Consider the following 14592-nt stretch of genomic DNA (forward strand, 5'->3'; position numbering starts at 1 on the left):
CAGCAGACACAACCCATGTGGATTTTCCCAGAAATAACGAGACCGACAAGCTCTGTTCTCTGGTTCCAAAATGTATGAACACTTTTAATGGTATCTTGGCTTTCTTATATACAGTACAAGCAGGTTACAGGTAATCACAGGGACAAAGAACTCTCCACCCCCAATATCACACAATGGGGGGGCTTCAATACACCTTCTCTTAGACCAGGGGTCTCCAAACTTTTCAACACGAAGGCCACATTGTAGATTGTACAAGTTTTCGGGGGACAAAAAAAAATATCAGCAGCATCCCTATCAGCAGTGTCCCCATCATTGTTGATGGGGAAACTGCTGATGGATACACCAATGATGGGGATGCCACGGATTGGGACACCGGTGTCCCCATGTCCCCATCAACAGCATCCCCATCATTGCTGATGTGTCCCCATTAGTGGTGTCCCCAGTAATGTTCCCATAAGCACAGCAATGTAACACAATAACAAGATCAGCCTCTGACCTCTGAAGAGGGGAGGTGCCGCGCATGTGACGTCACTCGTGGGATCGCAACTTCAAACAGCGGGCTTCGGCTTCTCTTGTTTAAAAAAAAAAATGGCGTGGTAGCATGGGCGGCTTTGTTTACACTGCGGCCGGCGGGCCGGATAAAACACAAAGGCAGGCCGGATGTGGCCCGCGGGCCGGGGTTTGGAGACCCCTGTCTTAGACGATGACATTTATTTGAATTCATTATTAGTCATCCCCCCAGACATCCCGTCTCCGCAACAAGTTCCCCTCACCTGTTACACAAAACACATTCCTTTACTAAACATAATTGACATGCGAATTCCCGACCCCTGAAAGGAGACCTCTGACCTGTACAGACTTAATTAGCACAATGGACACAGACAGTATTATACGGTGCTGTAGGTGGGGGGGCTGCGGTGCTGTAGGTAGTTAGGGGGGCTGCGGTGCTGTAGGTAGGGGGGGCTGCGGTGCTGTAGGTAGGGGGGGACGTGGTGCTGTAGGTAGGGGGGGACGTGGTGCTGTAGGTAGGGGGGACGTGGTGCTGTAGGTAGGGGGGGACGCGGTGCTGTAGGTAGGGGGGACGCGGTGCTGTAGGTAGGGGGGGACGCGGTGCTGTAGGTAGGGGGGGGACGCGGTGCTGTAGGTAGGGGGGGACGCGGTGCTGTAGGTAGGGGGGGACGCGGTGCTGTAGGTAGGGGGGGACGCGGTGCTGTAGGTAGGGGGGGACGCGGTGCTGTAGGTAGGGGGGGACGCGGTGCTGTAGGTAGGGGGGGACGCGGTGCTGTAGGTAGGGGGGGACGCGGTGCTGTAGGTAGTTAGGGGGGGCTGCGGTGCTGTAGGTAGGGGGGGACGTGGTTCTGTAGGTAAGGAGGGGGGGCTGCGGTGCTGTAGGTAGTTAGGGGGGCTGCGGTGCTGTAGGTAGTTAGGGGGGGCTGCGGTGCTGTAGGTAGGGGGGGACGTGGTTCTGTAGGTGAGGGGGGGACGCAGTGCTGTAGGTAGGGGGGCTGCGGTGCTGTAGGTAGGTAGGGGGGCTGCGGTGCTGTAGGTAGGTAGGGGGGCTGCGGTGCTGTAGGTAGGGGGGCTGCGGTGCTGTAGGTAGGTAGGGGGGCTGCGGTGCTGTAGGTAGGTAGGGGGCTGCGGTGCTGTAGGTAGTTAGGGGGGGACGCGGTGCTGTAGGTAGGGGGGCTGCGGTGCTGTAGGTAGTTAGGGGGGGACGCGGTGCTGTAGGTAGGGGGACGCGGTGCTGTAGGTAGGGGGGGACGCGGTGCTGTAGGTAGGGGGGGACGCGGTGCTGTAGGTAGGGGGGGACGCGGTGCTGTAGGTAGGGGGGGACGCGGTGCTGTAGGTAGGGGGGGACGCGGTGCTGTAGGTAGGTGGGGCTGCGGTGCTGTAGGTAGGGGGGCTGCGGTGCTGTAGGTAGGTGGGGCTGCGGTGCTGTAGGTAGGGGGGCTGCGGTGCTGTAGGTAGGGGGGGACGCGGTGCTGTAGGTAGGGGGACGCGGTGCTGTAGGTAGGGGGGGACGCGGTGCTGTAGGTAGGGGGGACGCGGTTCTGTAGGTAGGGGGGACGCGGTGCTGTAGGTAGGGGGGACGCGGTGCTGTAGGTAGGGGGGACGCGGTGCTGTAGGTGGGACGCGGTGCTGTAGGTAGGGGGGACGCGGTTCTGTAGGTAGGAGGGGCGCGGTGCTGTAGGTAGGGGGACGCGGTGCTGTAGGTAGGTCTCTGTGGTGATCGCTGTCCCTCCTCTCCCTCCAGGCTGACTGCTTCTCCAATGATGTTCACAAACTGGACACCAAATCCATGATCTGGGCGTTGGTGAAGGCCAAAGTGAGTAGGAGGGGGGCGGAGCCTATCCTGAATGATTTGCCCCCCTCCCCCGCATTCTTATGGCGGTTGAAGAGAAATGTGGTGTTCTGATTGGTTGGTCTGTCTGTAGGGCGCCCCGGCTTGCTGGAGAGATTTCCACTCGGCCACTGTGATTGGTCACAAGATGTACGTCTTTGGCGGCCGCGCCGATCGCTCCGGACCGTTCCATTCCAACAACGAGATCTACTGCAACCGCATCCGAGTGTTCGACATGATGATCGAGAGCTGGGTGGAGGCGGCTCCGTCCACGGCGCCCCCCGAAGGCAGGAGGAGCCATTCAGCCGGTGGGTGTGGCTCCGGGGAGGGGATTGTAGTTCTGGGTATGTGGGCGGGGCCCGTGATGTGGGCGGGCTCTCTCTGTATTCCCTGTTGGGTGTGACTCGGGTTGTCTTTCTTTCAGTCGCCTATCAGGGGGAGTTGTACGTTTTCGGGGGATATAACGCCAGACTGAACCGTCACTTCCAGGATCTGTGGAAATACTCCCCCGGTAAGTGTGAGAGATTCCCTGACCTGTGATTGGAGGAACCATTCCTGGGATCCCTCCCACAGACTTTCCTCCAAGGGTTCCTGGATCTCATAGAAAGATTTACTAATCCCGGGCAATCCAAGTCCATTTACCCCTTTCCACTCCCCCCCCCCCCCTTCACTAGGCACCCCGCATTGGGGAGAACCCCCCCCCCACTGGGCACCCCGCATTGGGGAGAACCCCCCCCCACTGGGCACCCCGCATTGGGGAGAACCCCCCCCCCTTGTAATAGGTGACAACTGCACTCAGATTGTCCCCCTTAAAGGACCACAAATATCAGGGATCTCCCTTCCAGGATCCGCCCCCGGCATCATACAATATACATTTTTATATTCTGCAGTCACCTGGTGGGTTTTGGGAGGGGCAGTTGTTGGGGAGGGGCAGTCATGTCACGGGTTGTGGCTGGGACATTGGGAGGGGCAGTTGTGGGTGGGACATTGGGGAGGGGCAGTCATGTTGTGGGTGGGACATTGGGAGGGGCAGTTGTTGGGGAGGGGCAGTCGTGTCATGGGTTGTGGGTGGGACATTGGGAGGGGCAGTTGTTGGGGAGGGGCAGTCGTGTCATGGGTTGTGGGTGGGACATTGGGAGGGGCAGTTGTTGGGGAGGGGCAGTCGTGTCACGGGTGGGACATTGGGAGGGGCAGTTGTTGGGGAGGGGCAGTCGTGTTGTGGGTGGGACATTGGGAGGGGCAATTGTTGGGGGGAGGGTTCTGAACATGTCTTTGTGTTGCAGATTCGGGTCGCTGGCAGCGGGTGGATGTCCAGGGAAAAGGCCCGTGCGCTCGGCGCAGGCAGTGCTGTTGCATTGTGGGTGACAAAATCCTCCTCTTTGGAGGCACCAGGTAAGAAGATTGAGAAATACAATATCACCATGGTTACACTAAGGGAGGAGAAAATGCAGATTAGAGGTGTGACAGTGGGGGAGGAGCGTTGATGACGGGCGCCTGCTCATTGGCGGGTGAAACGTGGGTGTGACATCACAGTGGTCGGAGAGCTGTGTATAGAGACGCACTGAGGATCTACATTACCTGGGAAACGAGGAACGCCTCCAGCAATACGAGAATGACGCACGTGATGGGAAAGATGTCCCCTCCCTGAGTGAGGAACGCCGGTTCCCCCCCTTCCGCCGGTTCCCCCCCCTTCCGCCGGTTCCCCCCCTTCCGCCGGTTCCCCCCCTTCCGCCGGTTCCCCCCCTTCCGAGGATTCCCCCTTCCGCCGGTTCCCCCTTCCGAGGATTCCCCCTTCCGCCGGTTCTTCCCTTCCGCCGGTTCCCCCCCTTCCGAGGATTCCCCTTCCGTCGGTTTCCCCCCCCCCCCCTTCCGCCGGTTTCCACCCCCCCTTCCGTCGGTTTCCCCCCCCCCCTTCCGCCGGTTTCCCCCTCCGCGGGTTCTTCCCTTCTGCCGGCTCCCCTGTACCTCCTCCTGTCCTCGTCTGATCTTCCCGTTGAGTGTCTCTGGGGAGGATCTCATTGGTTGAATCGTCTCTCTGGGGAGGATCTCATTGGTTGAATCGTCTCTCGGTGAAGTTCCATTCTTTGCCGATCCTTCACCAACGATCCATCCAGGCTTCAACGTTTTGTGACGCCCATCTTGAATTATGGGAACTTCCTGTCCTTGGGGTGACCAATGACAGATCCCGGCTTCTTGGCAGTGATCACCTCTTTGTAATCTTCGTTTCCCATCGATCGGTTCCACTGAAGTTCATTCCCCCCCCCCCGATGTCCCGGTGGTGTGACTGGAAGACCTCCATGTACCTCACAATGATAAGTCTTTATCTCTGGGCTCTGCTGGTGTTGCCATATTTTTATCTTAATGTTACTTTATTGAAAACAATGTAGCAAAAGTTTTTATTTTGTTTTTTTAACCCTGGAAGGTCACTGAGGATCTGTTATCCTCAACTCTTTTCTTAATGGGTGTGGCAGTGGGGGGGAGCGTGGGTGTGGCAGTGGGGGGAGCGTGGGTGTGGCAGTGGGGGGGGGCGTGGGTGTGGCAGTGGGGGGAGCGTGGGTGTTGCAGTGGGTGTGGCAGTGGGGGGGGAGCGTGGGTGTGGCAGTGGGGGGGGAGCGTGGGTGTGGCAGTGGGGGGGGAGCGTGGGTGTGGCAGTGGGGGGGAGCGTGGGTGTGGCAGTGGGGGGGAGCGTGGGTGTGGCAGTGGGGGGGAGCGTGGGTGTGGCAGTGGGGGGAGCGTGGGTGTGGCAGTGGGGGGAGCGTGGGTGTGGCGGTGGGGAGGAGCATGGATGGTGGGTGTGGCAGTGGGGGGAGCGTGGGTGTGGCGGTGGGGAGGAGCATGGATGGTGGGTGTGGCGGTGGGGAGGAGCATGGGTGTGGCGGTAGGGAGGAGCATGGGTGTGGCGGTGGGGAGGAGCATGGGTGTGGCGGTGGGGAGGAGCATGGATGGTGGGTGTGGCGGTGGGGAGGAGCATGGATGGTGGGTGTGGCAGTGGATGGGGGAGGAGCATGGATGGTGGGTGTGGCAGTGGATGGGGGAGGAGGGATCTGTCAGGTTGTTGTGGTAACAGCGAGAGATGTGATTGGCAGGAACACAGATGATGATTCTCAGTCATTTCTTAAGCCCCTCCCAGGATCAGGATCCCCATGATGAGTTCAACCTGACGGATCATTCCGATCTCTACATCCTGGACTTCAGTAAGTAGATGGGGGAGGGGGAGTCCTTTTGATCTCTAGGGAAGGGTTGGGGGGGGGGGGATGGGGGGTCTGGTGATCTCTAGGGAAGGGATGGGGGGTCTGGTGATCTCTAGGGAAGGATTGGGGGGGTCTGGTGATCTCTAGTCACGGATTGGGGGCGGGGGTCTCTAGGGATGGATTGGGGGGTCTGGTGATCTCTAGGGACGGATTGGGGGGGGGGGGGTCTGGTGATCTCTAGGGAAGGATCGGGGGGGTCTGGTGATCGCTAGGGATGGATTGTGGGGGGGTCTCTCGGGACGGATCGGGGGGGTCTGGTGATCTCTAGGGAAGTATGGGGGGGGGGTCTCTAGGGATGGATTGGGGGGGGGGTCTGGTGATCTCTAGGGAAGTATGGGGGGGGGGTCTCTAGGGACGGATCGGGGGGGTCTGGTGATCTCTAGGGAAGTATGGGGGGGGGTCTCTAGGGACGGATCGGGGGACTGGTGATCTCTAGGGATAGATTGTGGGGGGCGGGTGTCTCTAGGGAAGTATGTGGGGGGGGGTCTCTAGGGACGGATCGGGGGGGGGGGGTCTGGTGATCTCTAGGGAAGTATGTGGGGGGGGGGTCTCTAGGGACGGATCGGGGGGTCTGGTGATCTCTAGGGATGGATTGTGGGGGGGGGGGTCTGGTGATCTCTAGGGAAGTATGGGGGGGCGTCTCTAGGGACAGATAGGGGGGTCTGGTGATCGCTAGGGATGGATTGTGGGGGGGGGTCTCTAGGGATGGATTGTGGGGGGGGGGGGGGTCTCTCGGGACGGATCGGGAGGGTCTCTCGGGACGGATCGGGGGGGTCTGGATTTCTAGGGACGGATTGGGGGGGTCTGGTGATCTCTAGGGAAGTATCGGGGGGGGTCTGGATCTCTAGGGACGGATTGGGGGAGTCTGGTGATCTCTAGGGATGGATTGTGGCTGGGGGGTCTCTCGGGTCGGATAGGGGGGGTCTCTCGGGACGGATCGGGGGGTCTGGTGATCACTAGGGATGGATTGTGGGGGGGGGGGTCTCTAGGGATGGATTGTGGGGGGGGGTCTCTAGGGATGGATTGTGGGGGGGGGGGTCTCTAGGGATGGATTGTGGGGGGGGGGGTCTCTCGGGACGTATCGGGGGGGTCTGGTGATCTCTAGGGAAGTTGTGAAGGATATGTCAGTGTAAATCTCCCTGCTTGGTTAAATTGTGGGTTAGAGGTAAAATGGATTCATGTGTTACAAGCTATTGACATGTTAATGACCCGTCTGCAGCTAGCTCCTTATTTCAAAGGGATGTTAAACCTGTTTACTGTGATTAGAGGTGACTCATGTTATGTATTCTGATTGCTTCATTATGCGGTGCCAGGCTGCCCAGCTAATGTGTTCTGTACACCTTGTAATTAACTTCCCTGATGTCATTATTTAAAGAAAATGTGTCTCAGGTCGGCTCCGAATTGTCTGGCTATATTCTGTATGAGAACTCCAGAGTAGGGGTGTAACGGATCAAAAAACTCACGGATCGGATCGATCCTCGGATCAGGAGTCACGGATCGGATCATTTTCGGATCAGCGCAAAAAAAAAAAAATGTGTGTGTAATATATATATATATATATATATATATATATATATATATATATATATATATATATATATATATATATATATATATATATATATATATATATATATATATACACACATACATTTCACGGGTGGATTAAAGAGGAAGCAGGCGGGGAGGCGTGTCACGCTGGGCTCTGGCAAGCAGACTGGGTGGAGCAAGATCGCTCCGGAGCTAGGCCGAAGCCGGGGACTTTCCTAGGCCTAGGCTCCGGAGCGCTCCGCGGATCGCGGGGTGTGCCGATCCGAACGGGGTGGCCCGTTCGGATCACGGATCGGTGACGATCCGTTACACCCCTACTCCAGAGTGTGTGAAAAGGGGGTGGAGCTCCCATTGTTCCTTGATTAAGGATTTAGCTTGTAAAACTGTATTTATAACCAGCAGCAAGCTGCCAATAAATCAGTCTTGGTTCCAGCATCCAGTCTTGACTCATGTGTGATGATCCTGTGATGTTCTTGTATGGAGAGGAGGGAATGCTTGACGGGGATATCATACCGATACCGTCACAAATTGGTTGGTAGCAGCGGGATCTTCCCTTCTACTCTCCCTTACACCAGGATTCCAAGCAGACACTGGGAACAGTGAATGGAAGGCTGCAACACCCTGCTTAAAAGAAATACACTGAAAGAACTACTGGAAGTTCGTGGAAGGATTGCTAGCAACAAAACCAAGCGGGTCATCATAGCAGAATTAATGGAGCTAGACCAGGAGGACGGGATTGCAGCAACGCCAGCAGTACAAGAGATGGAGACACCAGTGATTCAGGAGGAGGAATCGCCAGCCAACAAGCTAATGAGAGAGAAGCTAGCTTGGTTCGGCCCGAACCCAACGCCGGATGTGGTGCTGAAAGTGATGGACCTGTTAGTAAACGCAGAACTACAGAAGGCTAAACAAATAAGAGACGCAGAACTACAGAAGGATAAACAAATAAGAGACGCAGAGCTACAGTTAAAACTGGCAGCAGTCCAACAAGCAGCCGCACATTCTCCGAACAGTGAGTACAGCACAGCAGACGCAAGGAAGATTCCGTTTAGCGCTTTTAAAGCTTTTGATGAAAAGGACTGTGAGATTGATAACTACCTGGCGGATTTTGAGCGACAATGTAACCTGCACCGAATAGCTAGAGGAGACTGGGTTGCAATATTGTCAGGCAAACTGTCAGGCAAAGCTTCTGATGCTTTCCGGACCGTGCCAGATCAGGATATCCATAGCTACGCCGGGTTAAAGAAGCGCTCCTGGCTCGTTATGCAGTAACCCCAGAGTCCCACCGACAGAAGTTCAGGGACTCACGCAAAACCACGAAAGACTCTTACGCGGAATGGGCATGCCAGTTGTCCCGGTCGGCCTCTAACTGGGCTAACAGCAGCCAGGCCACCACCGCAGAGGACATTTTGCAACTAATGCTCCTGGAGCAATTTTACAATCACATCCAGACGGATGTCAAAGACTGGATGAGAGATCGCAGGCCCATGACTCTACCAGAGGCCGCGAAGTTGGCGGATGAATATGCAGATACTCGCAAGACAAACCAGGTCACACCACGGGTACAACCTCCACGACCAACGGCGCCCTCACACCCACCAGCCGCTAGATACCAACCGCCTAACAGACCGATGACATCGAGCCCTCGCTATCCACGCCAGGAGGACAACGAACAACGCTGCTTCCGGTGCAAACAGTTGGGTCACTTCAAGCAGAATTGCCCCCTGAATGACAACACCAGATCAAATTGGTCTCAACCTGGGTACCGCCCACCAGCAGCAGCCCATTGTGTAGACTCGGCTTGGGATCCCCAGGAGCTGGGTCAGGAAGAACCATTGGGCACCCCTTACGAAGCCCTCATGGTACAATCTGTTAGTACGGACAACAGGGAACACCATTGTCAGCTGGTCATGGGCGACCGCCATGAGCCGGAGGGGCCTTGGAGGGGGCTGGGCAGAAAGAGGCACCGCCAGCTACCCTCCAAGAAGAAGAGGTCCTGGAAGTCATATAACCAGCGGACCTGGGAGGAGAAGAAGCGACTGGAGGAGATGGAATCGCAGCGGGCGCCCCAGATGCGGGCCGAGATGTTCGCCAAGGGCCCACCGGTGGCCCCTTACACCACCACCCAGTTCCTGATGATGAAGGACCACGTGGAAAGCCTGCAGGACCTGAGCAAGCAGGAGCTGATCCGTGAATACATGGAGCTGGAGGAGTGCATAAGCCGCATGGAGGAGGAGAACCACCGCCTGAGGTCACAGCAGGCCGACCCCCCCCCCCCCAGGCTCCATGAACTGGAGATGGAGCTGGAGAAGCTCCAAGAGGAGAACCGGCGGCTGCGGAGGGAGCAGGGGGTGGCTGACCTTATGGGGCTCTGAGTCCCCTCTCCCCCCCCCCCCCCGGACTCTGAGCACCAGTGCTACAGCATTTCAACAAATATAACTTTTTCTTTTTATGAATCTCCTGTGCTTGTCACTTCAGAGCCATAACCTGCCCCTCCCATAGCGGGACACCTAGATGGCGGCGCACAGACCCATTCGCCGTCTTCACACTGACTTCTGGTGACTCTGCAGATCGCACAAAGACTTGGGGACTGACCGGCGTGTGATCTGACGACCCGGTGGCATACCTGAGTCTGAAGCAGTTGCCAAGGGAGGTCAGTCACGCCAAACGGAGTTAACCTCGGACTGAAAGCTCTGAACCCGTCAACCCTACTGGACCAGGGAAGGTCCAACCGGGTTTTCCGGAGCAGGGAAATAAAGGGGGGCCATTGTGAAGGATATGTCGGTGTAATTCTCCCTGCTTGGTTAAATTGTGGGTTAGAGGTAAAATGGATTCATGTGTTACAAGCTATTGACATGTTAATGACCCGTCTGCAGCCAGCTCCTTACTTCAAAGGGATGTTAAACCTGTTTACTGTGATTAGAGGTGACTCATGTTATGTATTCTGATTGCTTCATTATGCGGTGCCAGGCTGCCCAGCTAATGTGTTCTGTACACCTTGTAATTAACTTCCCTGATGTCATTATTTAAAGAAAATGTGTCTCAGGTCGGCTCCGAATTGTCTGGCTATATTCTGTATGAGAAACTCCAGAGTGTGTGAAAAGGGGGTGGAGCTCCCATTGTTCCTTGATTAAGGATTTAGCTTGTAAAACTGTATTTATAACCAGCAGCAAGCTGCCAATAAATCAGTCTTGGTTCCAGCATTCAGTCTTGACTCATGTGTGGGGGATCCTGTGATGTTCTTGTATGGAGAGGAGGGAATGCTTGGCGGGGATGTCATACCGATACCGTCACAGAAGTATCTGGGGGGGTCTCTAGGGACGGATCGGGGGGTCTGGTGATCTCTAGGGATGGATCGGGGGGGGGGGGGGTCTCTCGGGACGGATCGGAGGGGTCTGGATTTCTAGGGACGGATTGGGGGGGTCTGGTGATCTCTAGGGAAGTAATGGGGGGGGTCTCTAGGGAAGTATCGGTGGGGGGCTGGTGATCTCTAGGGACGGATTGGGGGGGGGGGGGGTCTCTAGGGACGGATCGGGGGGGTCTCTCGGGACGGATCCGGGGGCCTAGTGACGATTTCTCTCTTGCAGATCCCAGTCTGAAGACGCTCTGTAAGCTGGCCGTGTTGCATCACAATCTGGACCAGTCATGTCTCCCTCATGACATCAGGTGGGCGGAGTTTGAAGGTGTATGGGGGTAGCTGTTGAATCACAAAGGGTTCTGGAGGTGGTAGTGGGTGGGGTCAGACAGATATAGGAGGGGTCTGGAGGTGGGTGTGTTCACTTGGTAAAACTAGGAGGGTTTAGGAAGTAGAGGTGGGTGGGGGCAAACCAAACGTAAATTTGGAAATATAGGAGGGGTCAGAAGATGGTGTTAAAGATGTGGGTGGAGCTGGTTGGTAGAAGTAGGAGGGGTGTAGATGTGGTCAATAACTAGGAGGGATTTGGAGATGGGTGTGGTCGGGGTGGATGTGGGAGTGGTCAGTAGGCAGAATGGAAGGGGCATTAAGTTGGGTGGCATTAGTTGGATTAAGGAGTAATCTAGAAATGGGTGGGGCCAACAGCTGGAACTATGGGTGGGGCCAACAGCTGGAACTATGGGTGGGGCCAGTGGGATGAACTAGGATGGGTCTGTAGACAGAAGTAGGAGGGGTTTATAGGTGAAGTAAGACAGACCTAGAAGGGGTCATTAGAAGTAGGAGGGGTTTGTAGGTGGATGTGGGTGGGATCGTTAGACAAGTGGGAGGAGTCGGGGATTACACTGGGTGCATGATCTCCTCCTTCTCACATTCTTCAGGTGGGAGCTCATGGCAATGACAACAAACAGCAACATCAGCCGCCCCCTACCGTCATACCACGGATAGGAGGAGGAAGTGGCGCCCCCTACCGTCATACCACGGATAGGAGGAGGAAGTGGCGCCCCCTACCGTCATACCACGGATAGGAGGAGGAAGTGGCGCCCCCTACCGTCGTACCGTGGATAGGAGGAGGAGGAAGTGGCGCCCCCTACCGTCATGCCACGCATAGGAGGAGGAAGTGGCGCCCCCTACCGTCATACCACGTATAGGAGGAGGAAGTGGCGCCCCCTACCGTCATGCCACGCATAGGAGGAGGAAGTGGCGCCCCCTACCGTCATACCACAGATAGGAGGAGGAAGTGGCGCCCCCTACCGTCGTACCATGGATAGGAGGAGGAAGTGGCGCCCCCTACCGTGGATAGGAGGAGGAAGTCTTCGCGCACACAGGGTCCCGCTCTCACACTTGCTGCCTTTTTCTACGTCTGCACTCAGTGTTATTATAGCCGTGGGTCTCCAGAGAGATTTTTATAATGTTTTTACCCCGAGAGGCGGGGCTGAGATGTATCATTTCAGTAATAAAATCACTTGAATCATACGGAGTGTTCTGAATGTCTAGAAGTGTGGCCCTAATATCTGCTGGACATGCCCACCTAAAATACACCAGAATCAATCATTGGATATATTCTGCAGGGGGGGGGGGGTCTCATTCTACAATGGAGGAGTGTATTGATGGGTGGGGCTTATCCTACCCTGGAAGTATGGAGGTGTTTTGTATTCTGCTGGAGTGGAGCTCATTCTACAATATAGGGGATATATTCTGCAGGGGTGGGGCTTATCATACAATGGAGGGGTGTATTCAGCAGGGGTGGGGCGGAGCTCATTCTACCTTTTTTTTTTTTTTGAAGAATGTGTTCTTAATGAGCAGGGGTAATCTTACAATGGAGGGGTGTATTCTTATGAGGGGGTGATCATCCTACAATGCAGGGGTGGGGCTTATCAAACAATGTTGGGGTGTATGGTGCAGGGGTGGGGCTATTTGTATCTTGGAGGGATTTTATGTATTCTTCAAGCCTGGGGCTCTTCATAGCTCAAAGGTGATATTATCTTCTGGGGGGTGGAGCTTTTCTTGATCATACATCACGGGACACAGAGCCTTAATTAATGGGTTGTGTAGTCACCACAGGTGATTGGACACTGGCACACCCAATTAGAATTGAGTTCCTCCCCTATATAACCCCTCCCACATGGAGAGTACCTCCTGTTTTTTTTTTTTTTCTCCGGTGTTAAGTTGGTCGGTCACGCTGAACATGTGCTGAGAATAAAAATGCTCCTTTGCTGGTCTGGCTGCGGAGACCCAGGAGCTATAACCGGATCCATTCCTCGGGCCGATATCAAAGATGGATGGTACCCGGGCCCCGTGTAAGAAGAAACAAGGTTTGCCTGTAATGTCTCTCTGAGGAGGTCTGGGATCCAGACTTTGGTGTACTAATACATCCGTGGCACGAAAAGGTTCTGGCAGAGTCTTCTACAGGTTCAGGTATGAAGTTTTCTCTAATAAAACACTTTGTAAACCTGAAGGTTGGCACAACTTGCCCGCCGTGATGGGTGAAAGCTGGAACTACTTCTGGAAGCTTTCCTGCGGCGTGGATCAGGTAAGAAGAGGATCATTTTTTATATTTATGTATTATCTTCTGTGAGTAGGATGCCTTTCCTAGTTTTCACCACTGGAGGGAGTAAGTGCAACCTGGTGTTTTCTTACATGGCCTTCCAGGATACAAGCTCAGAGAAGTCTCCTTCCGCTGCAGGCTCTGCCACGATACGCATGCAGGGGCCCTCAGATGCTCCCCAGTAACTCTTCCTCGTCTCCTAGGGGCGCCAGAATGATCGTTTGCTGGCCAGAAACGATCGTTTCTGATAGGGGGCGCACCCAAAGTGGTTGCTAGTGCCTGTGTGCAGGTGCCAAGAGGCTTCTGTAAGTGGCATGGACACAGAGCTGTGGATTGAACCAAGCAAACCTGAGACTCGGCATCAGGTTGTGCAGTGAGCTGATATGTGTTGTAAGACTACAGTGATTGCATTTATATATTGTGGATAGTACCTTTGCTTTGCAGTAAGGACTATGTCCCTGAGAAGAGGGGCAAGGGTCAGTAAAAGGGGCACCAGAAAATCCCTGCGTACGGCTAAGGATTCTGAGCTTGCCTGCAGTTTACCATCCCCCTCTGTCAGCCTGATGGCAGCCTCACAGGGTGAGTCTGGTTTTGCAGCTTCTCCTATGGCAGCTCCTGTATACATCACTGAGGGCGCTTAAAAGTGGCTATGGATGGCCTGTAGGGAAGGATTGCTACTATTATCGGATCCTCCTTGAGAAATAGCAGAAAATGGGGTAGATCCCTGTAACGGCTACCCACTGGTGTGAGGGTCTCAGCCGTTGGAGACGTCCTTTTCCCTGGCAAAATGCGATATGCAGGTACCGCCGGTATATCCCATCGAACGCCCTTCCAAGAAACGAGACGTGCTACGTTTGAAGGGTCAAGCAGACTGACTTTATTTGCCACATTTTTCCTCCTTATATCTGGTTACAACTGTACAGAAACAAATGACACTCCCCCCCCCCCACCCAGGGGGGGGGGGCTTCAATACACATACTTTGAAACAATGACATTCCCTTGAGCCAATCAGCTTGATCAGACAATAGAATTCAATTAACCTTTAAAACAATTATACACTCACACATAACAGCCTCCGTATTCTGAAGGGATTAACTAAACACCGGAGAGTCAATTAGCTATGTAAAGGGACTATTAGCATTCAACAGTGAAGAGTCCCTTGCATGATTAACCCTTTGAGCTCAGAATACAATGTGGTAAATCCAACTGTAACAAGTCCTGCAGTTATTATCAATGTCCAGGCAGAATAGTCCATAATCCGTTACACTGCCCCCCTTTTGTGGAACACTCCGGCAGACCCGGATTGATCCTTTTCGGATCAACTTGGGGATGTCCGGTCTGCTGTTAGGGTAAAAGTTCAATTTGCCTGGACAGTCCGTCGGCCTTCTCATTGGCTTAGCAGGTCGGTAGCTGATGGTGACGGTGAATAATAGAATTCAGTTCTGGAACAGTCACTTGCTTTGCTCTCTCAATGGCTCCCAAAACCTGT

General features: G+C 54.9%; 1 protein-coding gene across 1 annotated transcript; it reads left to right on the plus strand.

Moving 5' to 3' along the window:
• Positions 1–2242: 2242 nt before the first annotated feature.
• KLHDC3 (kelch domain containing 3) lies at positions 2243–12031 on the plus strand (the record flags this gene model as incomplete). The annotated part of the gene is made up of 7 exons (XM_040334895.1): positions 2243–2326; positions 2436–2649; positions 2766–2852; positions 3625–3733; positions 5462–5535; positions 10731–10809; positions 11437–12031. Coding segments are annotated over 7 exons (714 nt in total), but the record flags the coding sequence as incomplete, so codon positions are not given.
• Between the last annotated feature and the right edge of the window lie 2561 nt (positions 12032–14592).

This window comes from Rana temporaria, unplaced genomic scaffold (genome assembly GCF_905171775.1).
Source record: "Rana temporaria unplaced genomic scaffold, aRanTem1.1, whole genome shotgun sequence".
In the NCBI taxonomy this organism is placed as follows: domain Eukaryota; kingdom Metazoa; phylum Chordata; class Amphibia; order Anura; family Ranidae; genus Rana; species Rana temporaria.